Consider the following 13399-nt stretch of genomic DNA (forward strand, 5'->3'; position numbering starts at 1 on the left):
TCAGGAAGACTGCAAAGGTTTTATTTTTGTATTCTTTATAAATAAAAGCAACCAATAACTATTTTTCTTTTCATGATCTAACTTCAATGACTACGATCTCAGGAACTACTAAAAGATTTTAAGTTTAGTTTATAATAAAGGTACAGTTTATAACTGTTGAATCATCTATTATGCAGTCAGTTAAATCAAAAAGTTATAAACCAATACTTCTTCAAAAAGCTTCTGACATTCATTACTGGACAAATAAGTAACTGGGTAGGATCTGTTAAGTATATGCCTTTAGTCTCTATCCTTAAAGTTACTTAAGGGTATTTATAATATAAGGTATAGAAAACACAAATCCAAATGCGTTTCTAACAGCGTAACAATCTGCGTGTCCCTTTAGGACCTTCCGCTGGAATGTTCTAAAACCAAAGCAAAATTTACCTTGAAGATGTAACAGAGAAAAAAACTAAACTTTTGAATGGCATATTATAATGATGTAGAAAAAATGATTAACAACTAGTAATACTAGTATTAGCCATGCAACTAAGAAATTAAACATTGTCATATACTTTTAAGTACTGTGTCACACATGAACCACCTTTAAATTAAGGGCATTCATTTCCCCACATATTATTTAAAACAAGACCAGATTTTCATGTTTTTCAGTGCAAAGTAAAACAAAGCTATATCAGTAGAAACAGTTTGTTACAATGTTACTTTAGAAAGGATTATTCCTCAAAACATCCAAAATGTACTTAAAAGATGTCCAGATCATGAGCATGATCAACTTCAATAGCTTCCTCCACGTCCAACTTGGTTTCTCCATGACCTTCCTGCGGTTCATCAAGAGAGGCCAGGGCCTCGTTAGTATCACTTGCAAAAGTTTCCCGTGAGGTATCATCATCTTCTTGAAAATTCAGGCTTTTAATGGCTTGTTTCATCTTTTTCCCCAATATTTGTGTTCTCCTCTTTCTAGCGGCTTTTTTATTTTCATATTCCTTTTGATTTTCAATGTAGAAAATATCCTGTAATAAAAATAGAATAACTGTAGTAGAACTACCATGAAGTTTGTTGGTTTTTGGCGGAACCGGGGATTGAACTCAGGCCCTTGCGCTTGCCAGGGAAGCACTTATTCCACTGAGCCATTCATCTCCCCTATAAAGTTTGTTATTAGGCAGGCTCTTTACAATTATCCCCATTTCCTACAAAAATAAGCAAATATTAGGTTCAGAGTCCAAGACACTAAGTAAATACCAACTGTAAGTAAAGACTGCAACTACAAGTCAAACCTAGCCTAAGGTTAAATTTATGGTCTGTACTTAATGCATTATCTCTATAGTTAAAAGTTTCCTAAAAGATACAAGAGGAAAATCAAGGTGGATTTTATTAATTATCAGATTATGTCTTTTTGTCCCACTGCTCTTGATTTAAATAATTCAAATGGCTTGCAATTTATTCAGGATTTTGTATTATGTTATGGAGTTGGGAAACTTTTGAACTGTATCTTAGAAAAGTTTAAATAGAATACAAACTGTATCTTACAATTGAAATAATTCACTTGTAATATTTTTGGCACAGTGCCTATTATAATACAATTCCTTAAAGTTTTAAGGTCCTCTGTGATGTGATATTTATTTGTTTGTACCGGGAATCAAACTCATGATCTTGAGCTTGCCAGGCAGGTACTGTCCTGCTGAGCTACATGCCTGGCCCTCTATCTTTATTCATATGTATTTATGAAAACTACTTTATTTTGAATTTTTTTTTAAAACATATTTGGTTGTTAAAGTCTTACTATGCAGCTTGAACTCGTGATCTTGTTTTCAGCCTCCCAGCGCTGGGATTATAGGCATGTGCCACTATGTCTGGACTCTGGCTGGCTCAGCCCACCCTGGGGGCAGAGCTGGCACGGCATGTAGTGCTGGGGATCAAACCCCAGTCCCTGTGCTTTACTACGCAGGTGCTTTAGTCTGGTGAGTTACTGCACTGGCCCCTTTAAATATGTTTGTATGCATTAGCATAATGAAATTTTTATCTTTTTTTAAAAAAAAAATTATTTATTTATTTATTTATTTGTGTGTGGCCAGCTCAGCCCACCAGGGGGCGGGGCTGGCTGGCATGTGGTGCTGGGGGATTGAACCGTGGTCCCTGTGCTTTGCTAAGCTTGTTCTGAGTAGGTGCTTTAGACCACTGAGCCATCTCACCAGCCCCATACAGCATTAAATCTTAAAAAAGAAAAGGGCCACATTGGGTATAGTAAGACAGATGTGGTATAAAGTTTTAGAAAAGAGGCTGGTAGAAGGCAGGACACATTTCTGAACTATTATTTTCTGGAAAGGAACTCTGAAAAAGTACAGAAGTGCAAATCCCTTCCTGTTTATAAAAGGCACTGGGCCGGGGAGATGGCTCAGTAAGACAAGCGCTTCCCTGGCAAGTGCAAGGAAGGGCCTGAGTTCAATCCCCGGTCCTGCAAAAAAAAAAAAAAAAAAAAAAAGGCACTGTGGTGCTTGCTTCAGCAGCACAGATAAAGCACTGTAATGATACACAGAAGATTGGGATGGCCCCTGCACAAGGATGAAACACATTCATGAAGCGATCTATGCAGCAGCATTTCACAAGGCAAAGGGACCAAGAGATGGAGAGAGGAGGGAAAAGTTATGAACAAAGGAAGTAAAATGTGTTTTATATACTTACCAATCCTCCATGAGCAACATAATCATTATGCTCTGTAAATATGTACAATGAAAAATAAAATTGAGAAAGATCAAAAGCACTATTGCAGATGGTGAGATAAAGGAGACTTACTCCTACTTTGTATGCTAAGTAGCTATATGCAGGGCATGGGATTGAGAAGGGAAAGCTTCAGAGTATGAGGAATATGAGTGTTTTGATAAGAGAAAGTAAAAGTACCTGACAAAGAAATGAGGGAGGACTGGGGGTGGAGGACAGTGCATCTGAAGAAAAGGTGAAGCAGAATAAAGGTGACACTACAGAGGACAATAAGGTTAGCTACAGGTAACTGAGTACTTTTGGCATCGGGAACTACGCCAAGAAGTACTTTTCACACACATTAACTAATTTCATGCTCACAAACATTTTATGAGGTAGGTGTAGTATATCACCTTTGTTTTCAGATGGAAAAAATGAGGCAGAAGATTACAAAGCTAAGATGTAGATGTATAAAGTCTGACTTGATTTATCTCTTCAAATCTACATTCTTAAAGCCCATTATAATACTGTCACAGACGGCGATAATTTACCATTTTTTCTAAGGTTACATGGTGTGTTCAAGGTCAGCCTGAAATATATATAACAAACAAACAAACTGGAACCAGGACAATCATAAAATGATACCTGAAGCTTTACAAAAGTCAAATCAAAAGGGATCTGAAAAGCCAAGGTCAGTATCATTACCTTAATTTGTTCTTCGCTGATACTAGGAGTGTTTTTTAGGAGATTCAGAAAAACTCCACCTGGTGTTCTTCTTCGACTACCATTCTATAAAAAGGAATAGAATAATTAACTACATCAATATTGTTTTTCCTCCTTGGCAGTGCTGGGGATGGAACCCCTGGCCTCTTGCATGCTAGCCAAGTATTCTACAGCAGCTACATCCTCAGGCCCTCAACCACATAGATTCTTCCCATAAATGATCAAGCCCTATTTCAGGAGACATACATATAAGAAGATGGAAGAACTATCCCGGTTTTCTGATTTTGTCTGCCATCTGGCCAGATCAGTAATATTAGATTTTTTTTTTTTTTTTTTTTAGTGATACAGTCTCAGGCTGGCTTAAGGTTTTTTTTTTGATATCTGGGATTGAACTGGAGGAGTGGCTTGGAACTTACAGCTACCCTCCTACTTTAGCCTTCTGAGTGCTGAGATTATAGCTGTACCAGTCTTCTGTCAGATACTAAAATATGTCATAAAGCCTCAATAATTAAAAGTTATAATGAAATAAAACAAATGACTAGTCAACAGCATAGAAAACTCAGAAATAAAACCAAATTGACATGAGAATTTAGTCTATGGTATAACAGAATAGCTTAAACTAAAGAAGACAAAACAGACTATTCAACAGTTGGCCCTGCTAGGAGCTACTGGGCCATCTGGGGAAATTCTGAGTAAGGTCCACACCTTACATCTTGTACCCTGACCTATTCCAAATGAATCCAAGATCACAGGATATATGCACTCACAGTCTCTTCTCACTATACCTCACAGTTACGTTCTAAAATGTTGTAAAAATTGAATTAGTGGGGCTGGTGAGATGGCTCAGTGGTCTAAAGCACCTACTTAGAACAAGCTTAGCAAAGCACAGGGAACGCGGTTCAATCCCCCAGTACCACATGCCAGCCAGCCCCGCCCCCTGGTGGGCTGAGCTGGCCCCACCCCACAAATAAATAAAATTTAAAAAAAAAAATTGAATTGGTAAACACAGAACAGTGCTTTAAGTGAAATACAGGGTTAAGTTTGCAGGCCTCAGGTTAAAACCTATTACAAGATCAATATGTAACTTCATCATATATGAATTCCTATTTAAAGACACTCTAAAATTTAGTCAGGGGCTGGGGAAATGGCTCAGTGGAATAAGCACTTCCCTGGCAAGCACAAGGGTCTGAGTTCAATCCCCGGTTCCGCAAAAAAAAAAAAAAAATTTAGTCAGGCATGATGGCACATGCTTGTAAACCCAGCTAGTACAGACTGATGCAGGAGGATTTTAAATTCAAGGCCAGCCTGAATAATTTAGAGAGGGCTTTTCTCAAAGTAAAAACTAAAACAAGGGCTAGGGATGTAGCTCAGTGGTAGGTGCCATTAAGTTCAATCTCCAGCATTGCAAAAAACAAACCAAAAATAAAAACAAAACAAAGACATCTTATTTAAAATAGATTTTTGGGGCTGAGACTGTAGCTCAGTGGTAGACTTCATGCTCAGACACAAGGCCCTGAACTCAATGCCCAGCACCATCAAAGTATAACTTTAAATAATACAGATACAGATAGACTCATTAACATTGAACTCATAGCAAACAGCAGTTAGTCATGCCTAAATGAAGCTTACCTAACACACATTTTCTCCCTAAAGCACATCACAGTCTTCTTACATTTAGAAATGCTAGTCAGCACTTCAGCACGACCACTGTGGAGGGGGCCATTTTAAACAGCTAAATCACCAGAAAAATAAAGTACAAAAGTGTGAAAGTCATGACACTAATAGAGATTTTGAAAAGGATACTTGTTTATGCAATGAGAACTGACACATTGGAGAGTGCCATTCAGCTTTATGTGGGAATGTATAAACTGGATGATTCTTTGTCACTCTGCATGTCCCTAAACAATAGCATAACTAGTACTGATTCTACAAGTAGGCAAATGTGTAAATGTAAAGTCAATAAATGAGTCTATGTATATATAAAAACATATAAAAGAAAGAAATTATGGTATTTTCATATTGCCACCTGTAAAAAATAAACACATTCTTTTTATATACTGATATTCAATTGCTCCAAGATACATGATGTGGAAAAGAAGGTACTGAACAATGTTATAAAATATTACCATTTATGTAAGCATGTGGGAATAGCCTGAATAGCTGGGAGATGGGTGGGAGGATTGCTTTTTACTACATACTGTTTTATTGTGGTAATAAACACAGAACAAAAGTTACACTACCTTAACCTCCTGCCTTTTTTTTTTGCAGTGCTGGGGATCAACTAAGGGCTTCACACGTTAGAAAAGTGCTCTAAAACAGCTGTATCCCCTGCCTCCACATGAACCAGTGGTTTTTTGTTGTTGTTTTTTTTGTTGTTTGTTTTTTTGGTGGAACTGGGGATTGAACTCAGGCCCTTGCGCTTGCCAGGCAAGTGTTTATTCCACTGAGCTATCTCCCTGGCCCCGTGAACCAGTGTTATGTGTACAGTATTTTTATTCACTTCATTGCAAAACGATTTTCTAAAAGTTTTAATTCCTCTTTTAAATAAGTAACTCCTACTTCTCCTTTCCCATCAATCTCTTGTATTTTTGATTTTTAAATATGTGAATATGTTGAACTGAGGTTTTTTTCTGAGTCTTTAATAAAAAAAAAAAAAAAAACCTCAGTAAATATATACATTTCACAAAAAACATTTTAGCTTGCAAACTTTTTTTTTTTTTTTTAAATTGTAGTACTGGGGCTGGGGAGATGGCTCAGTAGAATGAGTGCTTGCCTGGCAAGCACAAGGGCCTGAGTTCAAGCCTCAGTTCCTTTAAAAAAAAAAAAAAAAAAAAAAATTGTGGTACTGTGGACAGAACCTAGCACATGCTAGGCAAGTACTCTACTAATAAGTTACATCTCCAGCCCTTTTTATTTTGAGAAAGGGTCTTACAAAATTGCCCAGTTTGGCCTCAAACTTAGGATACTCCTGCCTCAGCCTCCCAAGAAGCTATCATTACAGGTGTGTACCACCACACCCAGGCTTGAGAACATTTTAAAAACTTTTTCTTCACATATTTTATTCTATCTCTCAAACACGATTTTTAATGTAGAGTGTCCTCTGATCTGTTTTTTCATTAATCCATTATACACATCTTTGCACCATAAATAGATTGAGACTGTGAAGCTACTGTGATTTTTTTGGACTGGTTTTCCCTACGTGGCTCAGACTGGCTTTAAACCCTTGAACTTCCCTGCCTCTACCTCCCAAGTGCCTGGATTACAATCATGTACTGCCCATGCCCAGCTAAATTCATGTTCTCTTGATATTGATACATTCTTTGAACAATTATTTATTGAGCTGTGTACTTGATATGCCAGGTACTTTTCTAGAACATAGAGCTCATGCTGTAACTGAGAGTGACAAGACGACAGTTTGTAAATAATAAATGTGTTAGCTTTAGATATAGTAGATAGTATTATATCCCATGTGAAAAAAAAAAAAAAAAAAGATCAGATGAAGGTACAGGAAACAAAGGGGAGGAGAACTCTGCTATTAAACAAGAGGCCAGAGGGACACACACATGCACCAGTCCTTGAGGAAGATAAGGCAATGTGTACTGAATGAAGAACAGCAGGTCAATGTAACAGCCATGGCAGAAGTGAACAGTACCCGGTATGGCAGAACTACAGTGAAGGGAGAAATTATTTGCCTCAGATTCCAAAAATAAGCAATCACGATAGAGAGCATTTTCAAAAATAAAAATTAATGCAAAAATTCCACTAATAATGGGCAAAATATTAAATGAAGACTGGAACTAATCCTGTCTTTGGAAGACACCCCCCCCCCATGTCTCTTTCTGGTACACGGAACACATGACCACCATGGCAGGAGCACAGTCTTGAGAAAGTAGAAAGTATAGTGGGAAAGACAATATGAGACAGGTGCTCAAGGGGCATGATTTAAACCTTTACAAATATGGGCTTTACTATGAATAAGATGGTCTCTGTAGGGCTGGATAGGTAAGATATGCACTTTTTGCCAGCTGCTGTGCTGAGAGGTTGACGCACTAATCAAGGTGACAGAGAATGTGAATTAGACCACAGGGGCAGCACTGGGGACAGGAATGGCAACCAAGAGGTTTCTTGATGAATTCAGAATATAAAAAAGGAAAAATGAAGATGCCTTTAAGGCTTTCAGGAACTTAAGGAACAGTATATAATAATTCAGAGACTGGCATTGTGGTACATGCTTGTAATTCTAGTACTTGGGAGGTAGAAGTAAGAAGGATGGCGAGTTCTAGGCCAGCCTGAGCTACACAGCAAGATCATCTTTAAAAAAAAAAAAAAAACTTGGCCTGGTGATATACATCTGTAATCCCAGCACTTGGGAGGCTGCAGCAGGAGGATTACTATGAGTCTGAGGCCAGCCTGGCATACACAGTGAGTTCAAGTCTGGCCATAACTGCATAGTAAGACCGTTTCAAAAAACAAACTTTAAAAAAAATGAATCTGAATTGTATCTTGTCAACATTTGGTATATTTAATTAGCTCATATGATGTAAAATTTTATAACTACAATATTAGAAAATATTAATGAATCTTTTTCAATTAAGTGAAAATTAGAGTACTTTATTAGTGATACAAGCTGGGATATCAGAATATCCTTAATTATTACTCTGTTTTGTTATTAATTTTAGTAATTTATGTTCACAGGCAGTTTCTGCAGCCAGTGCTACCAGTTCTAACCTGCTGACTTGTCTTCCACTTCTACAGCATAACACTGCTCTCCTGTTTTGTACTGTGACTATGGTATAACCAGCACATTACAAAGGAGTACGAAGGGAGAGGAGGCCAGTCATGCTTATCCTCACTCTATTCTGAAAGCTGTGTCAGGTAGGGATTTGTAAACCCACCAGAGAAGACAGCTATCCTGATCTGCAGTCTATCTGGTCGAAGAGTCCCTTCTGTCCCTAGGAAACCTGTGTAAACAGTGTCCCTCAACCTGTTTCCATCACTGCTCTCTCACTCCAGGAGCCTTTTCCCATTTTTATGCCTACAACGCATAAAAGTTTAATCTACATGGATAAAGTGTATCTATCTTTTATCTGTGCTTCAAATTGTTAACAAGTTGGAAGAAACTGGCTTTCTGAGAAAGGCTCTTGCTAATTTAGTCTGGCTTTTAGTCATGATCCTCTTGCCTCAGTCTCATCAGTGCTACAGCACAGGTATGTGGCACCATGTTCAGCTTAAGCATATTTTTTCCTTGGAATCAAGGCCTGAGCAATACCCTCAGCTCTCTTATTTCGACATAAGATCCCACTACATCACTAAGTTACCCAGGCTGGATTTGAACTCAGTCCTCCTCCCTCAGCCTGCAGTGTGCCACCATGCCGGGCTGCTAAGTACTCCATGAGCATCTGTACATCACAGAATTAACTTTCATTTTGTAGCTGAGTGGAAACTCTTAAGGAGGGAAAAAAAAACCTTAATAAATGTTATTTAGTATATTGAACTCTAAAATGTATACACTCAAAATCTGAGCAGCTATGGTCATTCTAGACTATGTTAAAATTTTTAAGTCAGCAAGACTCTGTCTCAAAATTGGGGGGTGGGGGAGGGTGTGTGCCTGGAGACAGAGCTCAGAGTGAAGGCCCTGGGCTCGTATTTCATTATGGGGATGGATGGGACACACTACTGGACTTTTAGGTTCAGTCTTCATTATTCATGTAGTTTTCTAAAAGCCTGAAACACATGGTAATAATTATAATAATAAATAAGTGGTCCAGCATAAGCAAATTCACTTTTAAAAAAGTATATCTATATATAGATATATTTAGAAAAAGACATATACATAATATAAGAACAACAAACTGGTGCAGCAGCCTTACCATTACAAAAAGGCCACCATTTTGTTCAACTTCAGCAGTTTCCATCAGAAGTTCAATTGCCTTTTTGTTCCCAATTATCCTTACTACTCGGGCGATCAGATCCTTCTTTGGTTCCTGTAACCTGATTAGAAAATGAAACAAAATTAACCTCTTATTTGTTGTTATATTATTCTCCAGGATAGTGCTCAACTAGCATCAGAATACTACTGTAGTAACATTTGCTTTTTCTAAATCTCCAATAATTAACCCCAGAATCACTGGCATGGAAATATCCTCATTTTCAGTCCTGCAAATATTAACCCTTAGGTTTCATCTCAACTCTCCTACTTGGCTTCATTTGCCTTTCTAGATTATGGTAGATTTCAAAATAAATGTGCACATTCAGCAAGTCTAAATATAAAAAAGATAAAATTATAAACTATTCCTGTTAAAACAAATAACATATACTATGTATTCAATTATGTGTCCAAACAAATAACAAATGTCATGCTTTCAACTACTATTCCTAAAAGTTAGCTTTTTAAATTCCAGATGGACTGGATGTCTTGGACTGTCCTCACAGGCTAACTTGGCACAAAAATCGAAATGGCTAATATTTACTGATGATTTAATACAGTTACACTCTGTACAGTCCTAGGAATCTTAAGTGTGATGTCAACTCTTTCAGTGTTATGAGTCAGAACATAGGAAGCTTGAATGGAGCCAGAGACCACATGCTCCAGAAATGAAGGGAAAGTGGCAGTGCAAAACCCTTGCCAGTCAGTTCCCCATCAGATTAGGACCTCTGTTCTTCTCAGCCTGAGGCAGTGTATTGCTGCAGAAAGTGCACTGGACTATGGGTAAAGCAATAGTGGCAGTCTGACAATTAAACGTGTGATGCTGAGGCAAGCCATCTAACTACTAAACCTGAGGTTTTTTTATCTGTAAGCAAAGGCTCTGGCTTATAAATTAAGTTTCTTTCTAGAACTCAAATCACAATTGTCCTCAGTATTTAAAAAACCCAGTACTAACACATACTGAGAAAGACTGTGATGGAAAGTAAATACCTGACATTTTACTATTCAATTACATTTTCTTTTTTTCAACCACATTTATTTTCAACCAGTTGTCATTTGGATTTTTTGGGTTTTTGAGATAAGTTCTCACTATGCATTCAGACTGGTCTCAAGCTTGTGAATCTCCTGCCTCAGTGCTAGGAGAATAGGTATGTACCACTATGCCCAGCTTGTTTTCAACTTGTAACAAGTGACTTAAAAGGGAATCAAAAGTTGAACTTGTGAAAAAAGAAATGATTTAAAAATTTACCACCCACCAAGCATCTTCACTCCTAGGTATTCACCCCCCCGCAAAAAAGAAAACGTTCACAGATGTACATGCAATGGTTCATAATAGCAGTAGTGATTAGCAAAAAGTGAAATATCATTCATTATGGACATGCAAGGAAAATATGGTGCTGACTTTTTTTCTTTTCCTTTTTTTGAGGGTCTTGTTATGCAGTGCAGACTGGTCCTGAATTCATATGCAGCCCAAGCTGGCCTTGAACTTGCAGCAATCCCAGCCGCAGTGCACACCTGGGATTATAGGTATGCACCAGCACATGAGGCTTTGTGTTTACATTTTTAAAAATTACAACAACAGACATATTGCCATTGATCTCCCCCAGGACAATTCCCCTTGTTTTAACCACACTTATCCTATCAGTCTTGCCACTTTCTGAAGCAGTTCTGGAAGTCTTCTCTGCATAATGAACCAATGAAATTTAAAACCATGGTGAAGCTAGGAGTAGTGGCACATGCCTGTAATCCCAGCACTTGGGAGGTTGAGTCAGGAGGACTAGGCTACAAAGTGAGTGCAAGGCCAACCTGAAATGCACAGTGAAAAACCCTCTCTCAAAAAGACAAACAAGGTGAATGCTAAGTGCCAGCCAATGGAAAGGCAGGCTCTTGTAAAAACATTATGGTGTGTCTTCATTCACTTAATTCATGGGCTCTGGCCCTGTGCAATTCAGTCTGGATACCCTCCAAAGTCAAAGTGACTATGAAAGGTAAATATTTTGAGTTGATTCAATACATTCAAGGAAGCTACCCCAGTACAAGTGAAGACAAGAAGTTCTAGAGCTTTTTCATAAAGTGGCAAGATCAATGGCAAAAGTCTGACTCAAAAGGGACTATTTTCAGGAGGATTAATGGTAATGTCTTTGTAATACCTTTTTAAAAGAATTTAAACTCCATTATTTTTCATTCACACCTTACATACATATATATACTCAACTATAGAAAGTAATCAAGTATTCTTCACTGCTACAATATAGATCAATGTCAAAAAATAATTCACATGTGAAAGAAACAAGCATAAGATCACACTCTATGATTTCATTTGTCCAGAAAACACAAACCTGTACAGAGAGAAAGGAGACTGGAAAGTTGTCTGGGGATGAAAACAGGATTCATTGTAAGTGGGCAGATGGACACGAGAGATCTCACTGGGTGATAGAAAGGTTTTATATGTGATGGTGATGGTTATACAAATTGATAAATTTACCACACCAAAAAGAAAAAACCACTTGAAAGTAGGTGAATACTATCATATATAAAATATACTTCACTACAGTTACTTTTAAGTAACAAATGACTGAAAATATTTTTTAAAAGTCCAAAAAGATTTACTTTCATTCCAGAAAGAGTGGCTATCAATAAGGAATTGAGGGCCGGGGAGATGGCTCAATCGACTAAAGGCTTCCCCGGCAAGTGCAAGGGCCTGAGTTCAATCTCCGGTTCTGCCGAAAAAAAAAAAAGAAAAGAAAGAAAAAGAAAAACAAGGAATTGATCTCTAGGTGTGGTGGTGTACACCTTTAATCCTAGTGCTACAGAAGGCTGAGGCAGGAGGATCACTAGAGTATAAGTCCCCTAGGTTACATAGTGAGTCCAGGCCTGCCTGAACTACATAGTGAGACCCTGTCCCAACCAACCAAAACAGGGGGAAAAAAAAAAAAAAAAATCAACCAGTAACAAATGCTGGTGAATCAGACATGGCGACATATACCTATAAGCCCAGCACTCAGGAGACTAAGGCAGGAATATTGCAGCATGTCTGAGGACAGCCTGGGCTGCACAGTCAACTCAAGGCCAGCCTGGATACATAGTGCAACTAGAATAGAAGTCTCAATTTCCCCATCCCCCTCCAATAGTGGCAAGCTTTGGGAAAAAGAATGCTTCTTCATTGTTGGTGGGAGCGTAAATTAGTATTAACACTTTGAAAATCAGTATGTAGAGTCCTCAAAAAAAATAAAATTAGAGGTTTCATTTGACCTAGCTATTCCCCTTCAGCTATCTTTCTGAAAAAGTTAAAAGCATCGTAGCACAGCAACATACGCAGACCCACACTGATAGCAGCACACTTTGTTAACAGCTAAATCTCGGAAACAGTCCAGATGCCCATCAACAGATGAATGGAAAAAGAAATGTAATTTTCACATACAAGTCTATTATTCTGCCATAAAAAGGACAAACTTGAGACATTATTAGGCAAATAGATGTACCTTAGGACCATACTCTGAAGTAAAATAACTAAAGTACATCTTTAAGTATCACCTATTTCTCTTGTGTGAGAAACTAGAAGTGTTAAAATGGATGATCAATATTGAGAAGAAGAAAATATTCAAATGGGAAGGAGAACAAGGGAGGGAGATTAAGGGAAGAGCAACGGAAAAAAAAAAAGGAAGAAAACTGCAAACAAAGCTTTTGTAAAGAAGGAGTGGAAGAAGGGTTGAAGGGAGGCGAGGGAAATGGGGGAAAGTATCAAGATAGGGGGCCTAGCTCTAGCTCCGTTCTTTAAGTGGCTGCTTCCACAATGCTGGCAGACTCAGTTTGCTGTAGTTCAATCCCCACAACACTCCAGCCATGCAAAAGTGCCCTGAAGGCATTCAAGGAGCAAAAAAAAAAAGTCCTTATTCCATTTATGGGACTGGAGAGATGGCTCAGTGGTCTAAAGCACCTACTTGGAAAAAGCTTGGCAAAGCAGGGACCGCAGTTCTAATCCCCCAGCAACACATGCCAGCCAGCCCCACCCCCTGGTGGGCTGAGCTGGCCACACACACACACACACACACACAC

General features: G+C 38.2%; 1 protein-coding gene and 1 non-coding gene across 2 annotated transcripts in view; one reads left to right on the plus strand and one right to left on the minus strand.

Moving 5' to 3' along the window:
- Positions 1 to 13399, minus strand: part of Phax (phosphorylated adaptor for RNA export) — a 17540-nt gene continuing 4141 nt past the window's right edge. Inside the window, exons 3-5 of the mRNA XM_004631323.2 lie at positions 9288 to 9408; positions 3400 to 3483; positions 1 to 1010 (exon numbers count right to left, since the gene is read on the minus strand). Of these exons, the coding sequence (XP_004631380.1) occupies positions 741 to 1010; positions 3400 to 3483; positions 9288 to 9408 (475 nt within the window). The 3' untranslated portion in view covers positions 1 to 740. The remainder of the gene's footprint in view (positions 1011 to 3399; positions 3484 to 9287; positions 9409 to 13399) is intronic.
- Positions 2489 to 2599, plus strand: LOC111816804. The gene has a single exon (XR_002821137.1). It is a non-coding gene; the product is annotated as a U6 spliceosomal RNA (small nuclear RNA).

The sequence above is a fragment of the Octodon degus genome, unplaced genomic scaffold, assembly GCF_000260255.1.
Source record: "Octodon degus isolate 3935 unplaced genomic scaffold, OctDeg1.0 scaffold00040, whole genome shotgun sequence".
Taxonomy (NCBI): Eukaryota; Metazoa; Chordata; class Mammalia; order Rodentia; family Octodontidae; genus Octodon; species Octodon degus.